This window comes from Cervus elaphus, chromosome 28 (genome assembly GCF_910594005.1).
Source record: "Cervus elaphus chromosome 28, mCerEla1.1, whole genome shotgun sequence".
In the NCBI taxonomy this organism is placed as follows: Eukaryota; Metazoa; Chordata; class Mammalia; order Artiodactyla; family Cervidae; genus Cervus; species Cervus elaphus.
Genome location: NC_057842.1, coordinates 18,162,683 through 18,179,834, shown reverse-complemented (window position 1 = coordinate 18,179,834; position 17,152 = coordinate 18,162,683). Strand labels below are relative to the sequence as shown.

Here is a 17,152-nt window from a genome sequence, read left to right as displayed (position 1 = left end):
TCATCAGGTGGCTAGTGAGAAATGGGTCTGTGTTTCATAATTGCCTTTCCTAAAAAACAATTTATTAAAAATGGGCATTTCTAAGAATTTATAGGAAAGTTTATTCCTTTTGTTTGGGAGGATTTTAGGAAAAGGGGAAAGAGTGGGGTATTCTTGCATTTCTTTTGTTAAGAAGAGGTGGAGGAATTGGGTGAAATTTAGGCCACATATTGGGTGATTTTTCTGCCAAAGGAGGAGAGAGGAAAATGCCAAGGTCAATTTCAGTGAAGTCCTGTATCCTGATTTGAAGTTGTCCTTAAATTAAAATCTTTTGGTCTGAGTTCTCTGTAGAAGTCATCTTTTTTTTTTTTTTTAAATCACTGGCAAACTCAGTTGGATATGTCTAAGCTAGGCCACATATGAAACATCTAGCTAAATTTATTTGTAGGCATAAAGATACAATTCACATGGCTGAGAAATTATCAAAAAATACATATTTAGAGGGAAACTTTTTCAAAAATTCTCCTCCATCCTTTCTCCTTCTGAAAAGATTGAATCCTCAGATATTTATTTGGGATTTAAAATCTCCACAAGGGATATGTTTTAGCTCAAAGCAAGTATGTTAGTAGAAATTCTAAATAAGCTTTCTAAAAGCTGAGCATCTAAGATATTTTCAGTATTTCTTGGCTAATTGATTTAAAGCTTAGTAAATAGAAAGCCCTCTTTTGAACCATGAGCAGAGTAGGTAGGAATGAAAGGCACATTTTCTAGAGAGTATAAGTCAACTGCTCAAACTGCTAAGCATATTAGATGAAAGACAAGAATCTTTCTTTGTTCTGCTACCATTTTTTAAAATTTTTATCTGGAGGACAATTGCTTTACAATGTTGTGTTGGTTTTTGCCTTACAGCAACACGAATCAGCCACAAGTGTATATACATCGCCTCCCTCTTGAGCCTCTCTCCCCACCCCCATCTGCTACCATTTTTAGTTGTTGGCGTGTTTTAGTTTGCTCTTTTTGTGGAAGGTAAGGTAGTTTCGACGATACTTTGAGAAATCCCAGTCACATGTAGTGTCTTTGGCTGGTGGACAAGTCCAAAATGGTGTGTCTAACTGGGCCATGCTCTTAGAGGACCTTATAAACTTCCAAGGGGGACGTTTTGGAAATATTTTCTGCTTTCGCCTGACATTCAGATACATGGAATGCAGACTGTCGATACAATGACAATGACAAATTGTGGCTAGAAAGCCAGCAGGTGGGAAACTACCAGCCCTCCAATTATGGCAGCTAGTTTAGCCAAGGTACAGTGAGTTTTGGAGAGCATCTTGTGAAAAGCACTAAAACTTGAAAAGAACTTAGAGAGTGGGAGTGTTACAGCATTTTATAGCATGTGGCATACCAATGAATGGAGTGACAAATCTTGCCTTTTACTTATGGGAAGCCAACAAGGATTTTTTTCCCTCCTTAAAATTCAGAGTTTCCTGTTAAAGCTAGGATGAGATATGTTGTACTTTATTTAACTTCAATTCCTTTATTTTAAAGAGTTGATTAAAAAGCAGGAAAACAATTGAGATCCTGAAGCATTTCAAGCATTCATTTCAGTATGAAGTACAGTATTTGACAGTTATTAACATATTTAAATTTGGGAATATTTTCAAGTGTGTGATCCCACTTTTTGGGGACATAGGCTTCTTTTTAGACCAATACTCATAAGATGTAAATGTCCGTTTTTCTCAGTTTTAAATGTTATGAAATCGGCTTGAGAATTTTGTGTAAGGAAGAAATGTCTTGTTTTAGTGAACAAGAGTTGAAGACATGGAAACAAGAGGTCAGTAAACATATTTTAGCAGAACTCTTTCTAGGAAAGTGTTAGACACACATGGATTTACTTAACTCTTGTGATAGATTGTTCTGTGTACTATTCTTTCTCATATTCTTTCAAAAATCCTATGTAAGGTCTTTACATTTTTTTTTGTTGAAAATATATATGTATATTTTTCTTTTAATAGTTCACTTACCTAGAAAATAGTAATGGAGAATGGGAGATTAACTAAATACATTTTAATATTCCAGGAAGTAATGGAATTGGCTGAGAATTCTCTTACTTTCTTTTTAACCCTAAAATTAAAAAAGTTGCAACTAATATACTCTTAGTTGAATTATTAGCACCTTTCAGAGACATAATTCTTAACCATATATTGATTTTCTTTACCTATTTTGTTATTCTTACCTTTGTCCTCTATACATAATGTATCTTTTGCTTATATGGCTGCTGTCAAGATTTTCTTTTTATACTGATTTTAAGTAGTTTGCTAATAATGTGCCTGGGTGTAGTTTTTTCATGTTTCTTGTGCTTAGGGTTATTGAGATTGCTGGATCTGTGGGTTTATAGTTTTATAAAGTTTGAAAATATTTAGGCCATTATTTCTTAAAATGTTTTATTTATTACTCTTCACTTTCTTCAGGTACTCTGGTTCCACATGTGTTAGACTGAAGTTGTCACATAGCTCACTCCTGTGCTTTTCAACTTTTCAGTCTTTTTTCTTTTATTATGTTTCAATTTGGGTAGATTTCATTCTCATGTCATCAAGTTCAGTAGTTTTTTTTTTTTTTTTCCAGTTTCTGATTTGATCTTAATACCACCCTGTGCATTTCTCATGTTAGGCATTGTATTTTTCACTTCTAGAGGTTTGGTTTGAGTCTTTCTTATATATTCTATGTGTTTACCTAACATGCTTAATATTTCTTGTACCATCATTAACATATGGAATATGGTACATATTATAATATTAATAATAGCTGTTTTGATGTCCCCTTTGAATAGTTCTGTCATATGTATTATTTGCAGTTCTGTTTCTGCTTGCAGAACTTGGTTTCTGGTGAGAGCTCTCCTCCGGGTTTGCTGCTGGCCATGTTCTTTCCATGTCCTCACGTAGCCTTTCCTCAGTCTGTGCGTGTTGAGGGTGGGGAGGGGAGAGAGGGAGAGAGGAAATGTCTGGTGTCTCCTCATCCTCTTATAAGGATTCCAGTTTCATCAGATTAGGGCTTTATCTGTAAAATCTCATTTAATCCTAATTACCTCCCTACATGCTAAGTCACTTCAGTCATGTCCAACTCTTTGGGACGCACAGACTGTAGCGCTCCAGGCTCCTCTGTCCAGGGGATTTTCCAGGCAAGAAATAATTGAGTGGATTGCCATTTCCTTCTCTAATTACCTCCCTAAAGGTCCAAATACTATCCCCAAAGGCATTAACATATGAATATGGGGAGGCACAATCATTCAGTCCATGATACAGGTTATAATTTTTTTCTTTATTTGCATTTCTGGTCATTTTTATTAGAAGCCAGACTTTATGAATTTTACCTTTTTGGATGTCAGATATTTTTATGTTCTTACAAATATCCTTAAGATTTGTTCTGGGATGTAGTAAACTCACTTGGAAACAGTTTGATATTTTTGAAGCTTTCATTAACATTGTGTTAAAGCTAGACCAGAGAAACCTTTAGTTGAGGGCTTCTTTAACTCCACTCCTGGGGCAGTAACTCCTTCTTAGTACTCTATATGATGTTCAGAGAATTTTGAGATTTTATACTGTGAAGAGGGGGAACATTTCTGGCCCTACATGAACTCTAGGAACTTTTTCTCCCTACTCCTTCCAGGTGGTTCTTTCTCTGGTTTTGAGTAGTTTCCTTATTCACATGCACTGGGTAGTACTGGGCTGAAGACTCAAGTAGGACCTTTTGCAGGTTTTTGGAGTTTTTTCTCCGTCACACTATCTCCAGGACGTTCTCTGCAAGTTCTAAGTGCCTTGGACTCCCCGAACTGACAAAACTACCTCCTCAATTAAGGGAGACCACCAGGCTCCATCTGGGTTCCCCTTTCCCGTACTGGTGCTGGAAACTCTCTCCAAGCAATTAGTCAGGGCAGTGATCAAGCTCCTTCTCATTTGTTTCTCTCGGGAATCATGGTCCTATGCTGCCTGATGTCCAGTGTCTGAAAAATGCTGCTATGTCTCTGTGTGTGTGTATATATTTTTTAAAGCTTTCCCAGGTTTTTTTTTTAGTTCTTTCAAGTGGTCCTTACCTTTTTTGAACATGAAGATTTCTTTTAGAATCAAAAAAGATTGTCTTCAGTGTTTCCTTCAGCTTTGTCTCTCTTTTTAGAAGATGCTTATGATTTTTGAATGCTAAGATTACTGAACTGAATGAAATGATCCTGCTTAGAAATTCTAATTACATATAAGAAGAGGACTGTATTGGCTATTTGTGGATGTTGGGTGACCTGTTTCTGATATAGTTATTAATAAGATATAATTTAATAAAGTTTGTTGTATATTAATCAAACCCTTCTTACATACAGTTTTTTCTAAAACCACCCAGTGTTTACTGGTTTATCTCCAGAGCCCCTGAGATATTTTTATGTGTCAGAGTTTCCTGTTCCTTTGTGTTGATCGTGTTACGTGTTCACGGCAATCACAAAGGATGGTGTTAACTACAGTCACTCTGGCTAGTCATTTATGCATTGTAGTTTTTTCTGAAAAGACTCAAGGAGTATTTCTGACCCTGTATTTACGATTTTTCATATTCTGCACACTGTAATTTCTACAGGAATTCTTTACAGATGGAAATATAACAAAAATTCTAAAAACTCATCTCCGGAAATGGATGTTTTCTTTACTAAAGTCTCTGGAATGCAAATAGGAAATCCTTGCAATATGAACTTCCATTTTTTAGTTATTAGCCAGATAAAGAGAAAACATCTCAGTGTAACCTCACTGAGATTAAGTTCACACGCCATCCTGAATTTAAGCGAGATCACAATGCTAAGAAAAGGAAGGGTGTATGTATTTAAGAAACCGCACCTAGTGTCTTTTCACATAAATGCGGTGGTGGACATAAGCATTTTCTTTCAGCATGATATACACTATAGTCTTCTTTTCATCTCACAGTGTCTGAAGACTCGAAAACCTTGAAAGTGGATGAAGAAACGGAAAACACAATGAGAGTTACCTGGAAACCGGCCCCTGGGAAGGTTGTCAACTACCGTGTTGTGTATCGCCCCCGCGGGGGTGGGAGACAGATGATTGCTAAAGTGTCACCCACAGTCACCTCAACGGTGCTAAAGCGACTTCAGCCCCAGACCACGTATGACATCACCGTTCTCCCAGTTTACAAGACAGGAGAAGGAAAGCTGAGGCAAGGATCAGGAACAACAGGTATGGAATCATCAGAATTTGGGGGGGAAAGTGTGTAATATTCTAATTGGGGATTTTAATATATCTGCTTCATTTGTGAATATCTAAAATGAGTTCTGTAATAAATTACATTATAATAAATAGTTGGATAAGATGCCTAGTTAGCATATGATTTTTATCAATCCAGTTCCTTATAAAATGATTCTACATATTAATGTTACTCTAATCTGAATTGTGAGTGCTATTTACACTCTCACTTGGCTCGTGTTCTAAGATTCTGACTTTTATTGGGCATTATAGTTTGTGCTTTCTGACTTAACCCTTTAGGTAAATATTTATTTTGAAGTGTTTTGCTTGTAATGATTGATATGTGTGTCACTTAGATATTTAGAATTAACTTATTATTGTAGGGGTTAATAAAAAACTGCAGAGCCTAGGCTTTTGGATAATATTTTAATTATCTATTATCTCTACAGCTTCTCGATTTAAATCACCCAGAAACCTCAAAACATCTGATCCAACCATGTCCAGCTTCCGGGTGACTTGGGAGCCCGCACCTGGTGAAGTCAAGGGTTACAAGGTCACGTTTCACCCCACGGGAGATGACAGAAGGCTGGGGGAGTTAGTGGTTGGACCGTATGACAACACAGTTGTTCTAGAGGAACTTAGGTAGGAGTGAACTCTTATTTCATTTTTGTTAACAAATGGCATAATCGATGTAAATTTGTAGGCCTTCCACACAAGATCACTTATGTCTCTGTTGCCGGCAAGGTATTTAAAATCAGCCCAAGTTCGCTTTCTTCACTCTTGTTGAGACTGAAGTTGAGGTTAGGGTTCAGACATTCGAATTTAGCCCTGAACAAGGGTACTATTTTAACGATGTTTGTTATTAGGAGATCAGGAATGGTGATTTTTTTCTATAACATCCCCCTTTTAAAAAATTGACATCCACGTTGCTCAATTTCACCAAGAGCAGCTTGTCCCCAGCCAGCCCTGTGGAAATGTGGGTGTTTCTGTGCTTCAGGAAAGGCCCAGGGGCGACGGAGGGAGTGGGCCTTCATGCTTGGGGTCAGCTGAGAGGCTTGGGGAAGTGGGGGCTGCTGGAAGGTCTTGCTGTAGGCTGCGCAGTGGAAAAGAAGGAGGTTTGAGTTTTAACAGCAGCCTACATCCTTTACAGTGAAATAAACAGAGTGCTCTGCATTCATTGCCTAGTGGAAAGTTGACTTGTTTTGACTATTCATTCAACAACACTGAAATCTGTTTGAATGCACAATACTTACTTTTATCAGAATAGGGAGGATAAAATTGATTGAGCCTACTGTGTGCCAGGGGGCATCCCTGGTAAAGTATATATATGCAATGCAGAAGACCCAGATTTGATCCCTGGCTGGGGAAGATCCCCTGCAGAACGGAATGGCTACCCACTCCAGTGATCTTGCCTGGAGAACCCCATGCACAGAGGAGCCTGGTGGGCTGCCCTCCATGGGGTCACAAAGAGTCGGACATGACTGAGCAATTTTCACACGCTATGTGCCGGGCACTGTGCCAGGGCTTTTTGTTTCCTTGCAAGTGCAACATTTTCAATTGTTTTCTTAAAGCCCATTACTTAGCAGTAGTGAAAGTGAGAGCTTGATCCTTCCCTGACTTGCTCAGTGGGAAGGTGGGAATTCTACATCTGATGGAAAGGCAAGGTGGAAACTGGTGCTCTGAACCCCCAGTGTTCTCTAGAACGCTAGTTTCCCTCGATACTTCACAGTGTGAGCTTCAACTGGAATGTGATGGAAATTATTTTTCTTCTCTTGCAATGTTATGTATTATAACTTCCTCTGAGTGAACGTTTGTAAATCAAGCTGAATATTTATAACAAAACAAAACAAAAAATGCTACCACTTGAGCTTATTATACATGCAGACTGTATATTTTAACATTTCAGGGCAGGGACCACCTATAAAGTAAATGTTTTTGGAATGTTTGATGGAGGAGAAAGTTCACCACTTGTTGGACAAGAAATGACAACTCTTTCTGACACAACTGTAATGCCAATTTTATCCTCTGGTAAGAAACTGAATTGCATTCCCCTAAGAAAAGTCAGTGCCGTGCAACTTTTTCAAATGTAAATTGTTGGATTAATCATACCGTGAAAATCAACCATTAAATTTTACACTAAAATTTATTTCAGTAATATATACTTAAAAAATTCTTTAGACATCCAGCTAAGCACACTTTGCCAACATTTTTTTAAGGCTTTCTTGTCAGCATTACATTAGTTACATAGTACTGTATTATTTAAAACTGAGTTTTTCAGTGGGTAGATGATGTACACTTTCTCTCTTTTTAATGATTAAAATGCAATTTTGTTTCACTAAAGTAATTGTAGAAAGGATTTATTTGGGCTGAGCAAGTGGTGTTTGGTTATTGATGTGTAAATAGGTGGGCAGCTAAGACTTGGGAAGCAAAATGGTAACATAAACCCTTTAGACTTTTGCTCCTGCCAAGACTACAGCTTTGATACACATGAAGCTAGATTTGAACATTCTTAGCAGTGAGGGTGGTGGATAGAGTTTACTTCTAAATATTTTCATCATTTGCTTATAAAGAGTAGGTCTTGGCCGAGTGGGAGCAGACTTGTAAAGGCATAGGTGCTTGGACAGCGTTGGGGAATCCTCACTCTGATGGGCCATCCAATATACCAGTGAAGCCTTTGTAGTATAAGGAGCATCACTGAGTTTTTCTCAGTTTTTTTTTTTTTTTAATAATATAAAGATCAGATGCTAACATGGCAAGTAGTTGGAAAATTCATAGCTGGTAACATAAGCTCTTGGAAAAGAAAGCATTTGAAAATATGGATGTGGATAGAATAAAGTCTGAACTCTTGCTGTTTTGCATTGATGTTCTGTTTTTTCTCTTATGATGATATTAACTGACTTATATTTTTATTTTGTAGCTTGTGCACTGAGGATTTGGGATAATTCTCTTTCCAAAGCTCCCTAGCTTTCTATCAGTGTGTGCTTGTGGTCTCTGTAGCTCTCAATTTCTATACTTGTTCGCATCTTTTTTCTAGATTGTCTCCCTTCTCTTTTGATTTTTTTTTAATGTGAAGATTTCACCATCTGTACTTACTTGATTGTTATATGTAGTAGATGATTAAGTTATTTAAAATTAAATAATAGCCATCAGATTTTTAAGCAATATATCTTTACTTCAGAAGGGTCGAGAGTTCTGTGCCTAATCCTTAATAGTATATGTATTACTGAGAGTTTTCATTAATTCAAAAGATATTTTTGGCTCACTGAACCTTTTCCTGGCTTGCACATTTTAAAGTTCATCTCATACTTGTCTGCTAATGACTACTGAAAATTGAGAAAAATGCAAAGTTTTATTAAGACTATTATTTCCTTATAGTCAGAAGGCTGTAGATTCCCTCTCATATATTTCAGTGTTTGGGTTTGTGAGCCCATTCAAATTTATAATGACAGTTTAAGTCTCCATGTTCTATGACTGTGGCCGTAAATATAGTCAAAGATGAAGGACAGATTTTCCACTGAAATGATTATTAGAGGGCTGGATAGTTCCTGTGATTCTTATCTGAGGCTCTAAGTCATATGGACATGTTTCCAAAGTCTTGAACTCCCAATCGCCTCGCTGAGCCACAGAGCTGAGACTGTTAGGTGAGCCTGGCCCCCGGGGTGGCAGAAGCTGGCAGGCAGTGACCCGGCAAGGAACGCGCCCTGACCCTGTGCTGTCTCGTGATTGCCGCGTCAGGGATGGAGTGCCTCACCCGGGCCGAGGCAGACATCGTGCTGCTGGTGGACGGATCCTGGAGCATCGGCCGGGCCAACTTCAGAACCGTCAGGAGCTTCATTTCCCGCATCGTGGAAGTCTTTGAGATTGGCCCCAAAAGAGTACAGATTGGTAGGTCTGACAACACTGACGGCATCTAGATGTCTTCGACGGGTCTGTTTACATAGGCTAATGCCAATGGTGTCCTTTCAGCCCTCGCTCAGTACAGTGGGGACCCCAGGACAGAGTGGCAGTTAAATGCTCACAAAGACAAGAAGAGCCTGCTGCAGGCCGTGGCGAACCTGCCTTACAAGGGAGGCAACACCCTCACCGGTGAGCCAAATGGTCCAGGGCGCTGCCCACTCTCGCTTTTGTCCGAGCTCCGCCCACTCTCGCTTTTGTCCGAGCTCCTGGCTGAATAATGATGTGGCTGATTCTCTTTTAACAATCCCACTAGGGATGGCCTTGAATTTCATTCGCCAGCAGAGCTTCAAGACCCAAGCTGGCATGAGACCTCGAGCTCGAAAAATCGGTGTTCTTATCACTGATGGAAAATCCCAGGATGATGTTGAGGCACCTTCCAAAAAACTCAAGGATGAAGGCGTGGAACTGTTCGCTGTTGGTAAGTATGGATGAGAATAGCCACGCCCCCACGGGTGACAAATATTTTTGCCGAGGATGATTTTGTAGTTAAAAATATTTTCTGAAGCATGAAAAATACAAAGACACACTTTCCCTATCACACAATTTATCAAAATAATGTGCCAGGAAGTTCATCTATTTTCTTCTTTTCTCCTTGTAATGGGAGGAAACTACGTGGCTTCTTGGAAGAGAGTAATAAATCAAGAGGACAATTGTAGTGTTAATAAGATTCAGGAAAATTCCTATTTTGTTTTCCACAGCATCATGTTTGTTTTTGATATCCACTATTTTATAATACTTTCCAGAAAAAAAGCACTAAACAAACTCTTTTTGGTGGGGAATTGGTGCTCGAAGCACTGAGAAGAAGCCAAACAAAATAACCTTCAGTTTGTATTATTTTTTGTTTCTATTTAATTTATGTAATCATTTTATTATTGGGGAAAATCTTATTTACATTCCAGCTAACACTGAATGTATAAGGGTAGCCTATGAAATATTTGCTTCGTTCCATGAATTTTTTTCTGAGACATGCTTTTAATTTGTGTATGTCCATTTTCCCCAAGGTATTAAAAATGCTGATGAAGTTGAGTTAAAGATGATTGCAACAGATCCTGATGATATCCACGCATACAACGTGGCAGATTTTGAGTCACTCTCTAGGATTGTGGATGACCTCACCAACAACTTGTGTAACAGTGTCAAAGGTCCAGGTAAGATTAGCCCAGGTTCTCACCCTCAGAACTGTTGGTATCTTGGTCCAGATAATTCTTTGTAGAATGGAGGGATTGGATTACTTTGTGCATTGTGAGATATTTAGCAGCATCCCTGAACTCTGCCCACTGGATACCAGTAGTATCCCCTGAGTTAGGACAACTAAAAATACCTTCAGAATGTGCTGAATGTCTGCTGGGGAGAACACTGCCCCCAGTTGAGAATCATTGATTTAGTTCTTGAATTTCTCTGATGGCATCAAACTGTAAATGACTTCTAGTTTATTTGAGGATACATTTAGTTTATATGTGCCTCCACCAAACACGTGCTTCCTAGGTGGCTCAGTGGTAAAGAATCCTCCTGCCAATGCAGGAGATTCAGTTTTGATCCCTGGGTCGGGGAGATCCCCTGGAGAAGGAAGTGGCAGCCCACTCTAGTATTCTTGCTGGGATAATCCCATGAACAGAGGAGCCTGGCGGGCTACGGCACGTGGTCGCAAAGACTTGGACATGACTGAACGACTGCACACGTGTGCTGCACACACAGACACATACACAAGTGAGATTAGGGAATAAAGAGGGGCTTTCTTGCCTGGTGTATATCTATTCTCTGGTAAAGCATCTTCACTCCATATCACTACTAAATTACTATTAAATGCCCCAACCAGAGATGATCACATTTGGTACTTTGTACTTGTAACCTCTAAACATAAAGACAAATTACAGTGTTAGAGTGTGGATTTTTAGAAAGGGTATTATCTCTCTTTACCACTGAAGAAATAGATTTAGAGAGATTCAGTTACTCACTCAAAGTCAGATGGGTAAAGATGTTTTGAGACGTCCTTGAAAAAAGGTAGCTATTGATAAAGAATTAAGATTTAGAAATAAAATTATAGAAGTGAATTTGTAGTGACAAGTGGTATAAAATGATTACTATCTGTGTAAATTGTAGGTCAAATCATGGTAAATACTAAATTGAAGGTATTTGGAAAATTAATGATATAAATGATGGTTCTTATTGTATGAGAAAAATTTCTTTCAAGTAAATGTAGATTCTGGTAAAGACTGTCTTTCATTAACTTACTCTGGTTTTGGAAAGTTGGAATGAGTTTAACAAAGTGGTAGAAATGGTTCACGTGCTTTGGATACTAAGGATACGTTTATTTGAATGTTCCTTCTTGAATTTCTCTCTTCAAAATTTTGCAGATTTTCTTTTTGGATTTTGAACAATAGACTGACCTTTTCCCAGGAGAAATAGACCAGCCAGGAAGCCAGAATTTGTAGGCGTCTGGCTCTGGATTAGCTGAGAGAGTTGTAGTTTTATTTAGTTGGAGAGAACTTTGAGTGGGGATGAAAACATCTTTTATCTGTTTTACTTTATTTTTTTTACATCAGCTATGTAATAGTTGCATTCATTTAGTTTCCCAGACAGTAAAATTGCTTGATAATTTTGTAGGCTTGATTATGACCCAAGTACAATAAGGGTTAGGATACTAAGAATGGAATTGCTTTTTCCCAGCTTTGGCTTACAAAGAAAGTAGGAAGAGTTCTTATGAGAATGATTTGCTATGCTCATGGAGTCGTTGCATTAAGTCTCCCATAATTATTATTTGGGACATCTCTCTAATGGTCATATTGAGCCCAATATTTCTATTTTCATTTATATTGATTCCAAATATTTTTCTATATTAGTCATTTCACCTACACTTGTGAACAGAAAAAAATAAAACACAGGCAGTAGGATATTCCTAAATTTTAGAAGACTTGGTTGTTTCTCTCTGAGTGAGAAAGTAAGTAGGTTCTCTTACCACTGAATTAGATCCTGAAAGGAAAGTAAACATAAATAAGAAATCACTTCTGTCCTCACAGAGCATAACTTATAGTTAAGAAGATAAGACATGAATATAAATAATCAACATGATAATGAGGGCAGTGAACTTGGCTGGTACCAATAGTGATAGAAGCAGTAGAGTTGTCAGGACCCATGTTGTCATTTACTGATACATATGGAAGGTGGGAGAGCAGAGAGAGTATCTCAGATGAGTCAGAGGTTTTGAATCTAGGTGACCAATAAACTGTGATGCTGTCAGGATGAGGGGAGCAGCTTTTAAAGAATGACAAGAGCTCAGATTTGAATTTCCTGAGGGTGAAGAATCTTAGGCCACCCATTCAGAGAGGACTTATAGGCACTGGGCTGATTTACTGGAGAAGACTCTTGAGAGTCCCTTGGACAGCAAGGAGATCAAACCAGTCAATCCTAAAGGAGATCAAGCTTGAATATTCATTGGAAGGACTGATGCAGAAGCTGAAGCTCTAATACTTTGGCCACCTGATGCAAAGAGCTGGCTCATTAGAAAAGACCCCTGATGTTGGAAAAGATTGAGGGAAGGAAGAGAAGGGGGCAGCCGAGGATGAGATGGTTAGATAGCATCACCAACTCAATGGACATGAATTTGAGCGAACTCCAGGAGACAGTGGAGGACAGAGGAGTCGGGCCTGCTGCAGCCAATGGGGTTACAAAGAGTCAGATATGATTTAGCAACTGAACAAGAACAACAACTGTAACTTCTTAGTATATGGAAGAATGTGTGTAAAAGCTTGAAATATGGAGAGGAACACCACTGCAACCTAATTTAAATATCACCATCTTGCTATGATAATGAAAAAGTCTATGTACTTCATTTCCACGTGCAGGTGACTTGGAAGCACCTTCCAACCTAGTTCTTTCTGAGCGGACCCATCGTTCTATGAGAGTGAGCTGGACCCCTCCTTCTGACAGCGTGGACAGGTACAAGGTGGAATACTACCCAGTGTCAGGAGGGAAACGGCAAGAAGTGAGTAGACAGTCCTTACAGCCCGCTCCTTCCTGTCCTGAGACTGGGTCCTCCTCCTTAGGGCTCTGGGAGGAAGGCCGGGGGGATGTAGGGGGCAGAACTGGGTCCATGGTGGTGGTCTCCATTTCTTGCAGGGCAAGCACTTCCATTTGGGTTTAATTAGAGAGAAGAGCTTTTAATTTCTTATGCTTTCCAAAAATTGCACAGTATCAATTAAAATTTTAATTAGGGATTATGAGGGCATTTAATTTATTCATGAGTTCATACCAGAATCATCCAATAGGAAGGAAACATTGAGGACGTTCTAATTTTATGCACTCATCTTACAAATGAAACAAGAGCTGGGAGAATAAACTGTATGGATTATCCAAGATCTCACTGTAATCTGATAGTTTTCAAAAACAAAAACAATGGTCTCATTAAAGAATATTTCCTAAGCTCATTGAAATTAAATACTTCACAATCAACAGTAGAAAAGAGGGAACTGATTCTAGCAGAAGTTGTTATTATTTGTAAATGTTCCTCCCTAGTTTTATGTGAGCCGATTGGAAAGGAGCACGGTCCTGAAAGATCTGAAGCCTGAAACTGAATATGTTGTCAACGTATATTCTGTAGTGGAAGATGAATACAGTGAGCCTCTGAAGGGCACAGAAAAAACATGTAAGTCAGATTTTAAAAAAAACTCATTGTTTAATTTATTAAGGTAAAGAGGTGACAGGCCATGTGGGATTTTTTTCATTTTCATTTAAAAAAAATTATTGAAATATTGGTGATTTACAGAGTTGTGTTAGTTTCAAAGGTACAGCAAAGTGATTCAGTTATAGGTGTGCATTCTTTTTTTTTAGATTTTTTTAGATTTTTATAGATTATTAAAAGATACTGAGTGTAGTTCCCTGTGCTATATAGTAGGTTCTTGTTGATTGTCTATTTCATATATAGTTGTTGTTCAGTCGCTAAGGCATGGCTGACTCTTTGTGACCCCATGGACCCAGCTCACCAGGCCTCCCTGACCTTCACCATCTCCTGGAGTTTGCTCAAACTCATGTCCATTGAGTCAGTGATGCCATCCAGCCATTTCATCCTCTGTCGCCCTCTTCTCCTCTCGCCGTCCATCTTTTTCAGCATCAGGGTTTTTTTTTTTATATATCAGTTCAGTTCAGTTGCTCAGTCATGTCCGACTCTTGGCGACCCCATGAATCGCAGCACGCCAGGCCTCCCTGTCCATCACCAGCTCCCAGAGTTTACTCAAACTCATGTCCATCGAGTCAGTGATGCCATCCAGCCATCTCTTCCTCTGTTGTCCCCTTCTCCTCCTGCCCCCAATCCCTCCCAGCATCAGGGTCTTTTCCAGTGAGTCAACTCTTTGCATGAGGTGGCCAAAGTACTGGAGTTTCAGCTTCAGCATCAGTCCTTCCAATGAACACCCAGGACTGATCTCCTTTAGGATGGACTGGTTGGATCTCCTTGCAGTCCAAGGGACTCTCAAGAGTCTTCTCCAACACCACAGTTCAAAAGCATCAATTTTTCAGCACTCAGCTTTCTTCACAGTCCAACTCTCACATCCATACATGACCACTGGAAAAACCATAGCCTTGACTAGATGGACCCTGTTGGCCAAGTAATGTCTCTTCTTTTTAATATGCTATCTAGGTTGGTCATAACTTTCCTTCCAAGGAGTAAGTATCTTTTAATTTCATGGCTGCAATCACCATCTGCAGTGATTTTGGAGCCCCCCCCCCCCCCCCACCAAAATAAAGTCTGACACCGCTTCCACTATTTCCCCAGCTATTTCCCATGAAGTGATATAGTACTGTGTATATTTTAACCCCAGCCTCCTAACTTATCTCTCCCCACCTCTACCACTATCCCCCTTGGTAACTAGTTTTTTTCTATGTCTGTGAGTCTATGTGTGTTTCGTAAATAAGTTCGTTTGTACCGTGCGGGATTTCTGTAAGCCTTCCGAATCATTCCTTTATTTGATAGCTCTTCAACACACATTTACTGAATGTGTACTTTATGCAGGTACTCAATAAATACTTTGATTTTCTGCTTTTCATGGCTGCTCCTGCCATCTTGGGACCCACTGGGTAGTCATGGCCAGAGTTTACTTTAGAGGGAAGGGTACCTTTCACAATTATCCACCTCTTAAGGGAAGGTACCATGTGGGGAGTGGGACTCAGAGTATCTGGAGGAGCAGCTGTGTGGGAATGATCCAGTTCAGTTCTGCATGAGGCCAGATCTCCCCGCTGGCAGTGAGAGCTCCTTTTTTATTGACTTTTGGACTCTGGCCTTTACTAGAGAAGCTCTGATGGCTTTGGCTTTGAGTAGAGCTTTGGGGAAAGATATTCCTCACTCCTATTCCTGGTGGGGTTTCTGAGGCCATATGAAAATACTCTTTCCTTCTCCCATCTTCTTGGCTGGCCTCCAGGAAGAAGGGAGTCCTCTTAAAAGAAAGAGGAAGGAATGGGTGTAACTCCAAGGCAAGAATCTACTCCACTGACTGCTCAGTCCCTTAGGTCTTTATCTCTTCTATTTCCCTTCATATTAGACCATTAGGCTGGAAATAATATATTTCATAATGGGCAGGATTAATCTGATAATTCTTTAAAACTTTAAAGTCCATCTTTGGACAAAAAAATAGAAAGCTGTGTGGATATTAAGTGAAGAGGAGACTGTAAGCCTGTTAGTGTGCCTCATGGGCTAATCTTCTCTTTGAAGAATCCCCTGAGTTCCACTTATTAATAGACATCACTCTCACTTATTTTTTCTAAAGTAAAAATGAAATGAAATGAAATACTAGGTTGGCTTTTTATGTATGAAATTCTATGATTGAAGAACGAAAATGGTCAACTTACAGATGTTCCAGAAAAAGAGACTGAAACCTCAGGAAATTAGTCTCTGTTTTGGCTTTCGTATAGACATACTAGAATGCCATTTTACATTTAAATGTCTTTTCTTTATGAATTAGTTATCACATGCAGTCCTAGTAGGTGTTGGCAAGAAACAATGAGATTTTTGAGGGGAGAGAAAGGGATTATATTAACTCGCACTGATTTCTCACAACAACCCGTTTTCTATTTACCATATACAAGTATCAGTAACAAAGTAGGACACGGTTAACAAATGAGGAGAATGACAAGAGTTAGAATGATGTCTGCTTTTTCATTTCAACAGTGCCAGTGCCTGTGGTCAGCCTGAACATTTACGACATTGGCTCAACCACCATGCACGTGCAGTGGCAGCCAGTCGGGGGCGCTACTGGCTACACCGTGACCTACGAACCCATCAATGCCACAGTTCCCACCAAGCCCAAAGAGGTGGGAGCCCTTTATTTCTTTATCTTGGGTCTTCTTGAGCCGTCACTGTTGTTGAGTCCCCGTTAAGGGGCAGTTTACTCGTTAGCTCATAGCTTTACACGCAAAACAAAAAACAGATTAGATTTGTGGCCTGTGACACATCTTAAAAAAAAAAAAGATCAGTATGAAAAAGGAAATGCCGTTCGGAGAAATGAAAAATAAAAGTTGTGTTCAAATCTAGTGGTCACAGCTTGGTGTGATTGGCTGTCCCTCATTAGCGGAAATGTTTCATTTGAATGTGTTCTTCCGCCTCGGCTCCTCCATCTACAGATGCGCGTGGAGCCGACAGTGAATGACGTGCAGCTGAGTGACCTCTTCCCCAACACCGAGTATGCGGTTACAGTCCAGGCTGTCCTGCATGACCTCACCAGCGAACCCGTCACAGCAAGAGAAGTCACCTGTAAGATGTCGCTAGGTTTCCTTATTCCCTCATTGCTGTGAATATGACTCATTCGTTAGGCTTTTTCTTTTGCCCAATGATGCTAAAAATGATTTTGATTGTTTGTGTGTAAGTTGTAGGGTTATTCCTTATGACCAATGTTGTTTCTGGACTTAGGGCAGCATCTTAAATCGATTGTTAAGATTTGCATTTATTTTTCCATATTTAACATATCAGATTTTCAGATGGTATCATACAATCAGTGGTGTCTTACAGT

General features: G+C 39.3%; 1 protein-coding gene across 3 annotated transcripts in view; it reads left to right on the top strand.

The window, feature by feature from the left end:
- COL12A1 (collagen type XII alpha 1 chain) overlaps nt 1-17,152 on the top strand; it is a 117,414-nt gene that overhangs the window by 38,324 nt on the left and 61,938 nt on the right. For all 3 annotated transcript variants that reach the window (XM_043889868.1, XM_043889866.1, XM_043889867.1), the window contains 11 exons: nt 4,929-5,195; nt 5,651-5,843; nt 7,108-7,229; nt 8,937-9,086; nt 9,168-9,287; nt 9,412-9,576; nt 10,160-10,306; nt 13,001-13,140; nt 13,671-13,800; nt 16,315-16,457; nt 16,767-16,896. In XM_043889868.1, coding sequence (XP_043745803.1) covers nt 4,929-5,195; nt 5,651-5,843; nt 7,108-7,229; nt 8,937-9,086; nt 9,168-9,287; nt 9,412-9,576; nt 10,160-10,306; nt 13,001-13,140; nt 13,671-13,800; nt 16,315-16,457; nt 16,767-16,896 — 1,707 coding nt within the window. The remainder of the gene's footprint in view (nt 1-4,928; nt 5,196-5,650; nt 5,844-7,107; nt 7,230-8,936; nt 9,087-9,167; nt 9,288-9,411; nt 9,577-10,159; nt 10,307-13,000; nt 13,141-13,670; nt 13,801-16,314; nt 16,458-16,766; nt 16,897-17,152) is intronic.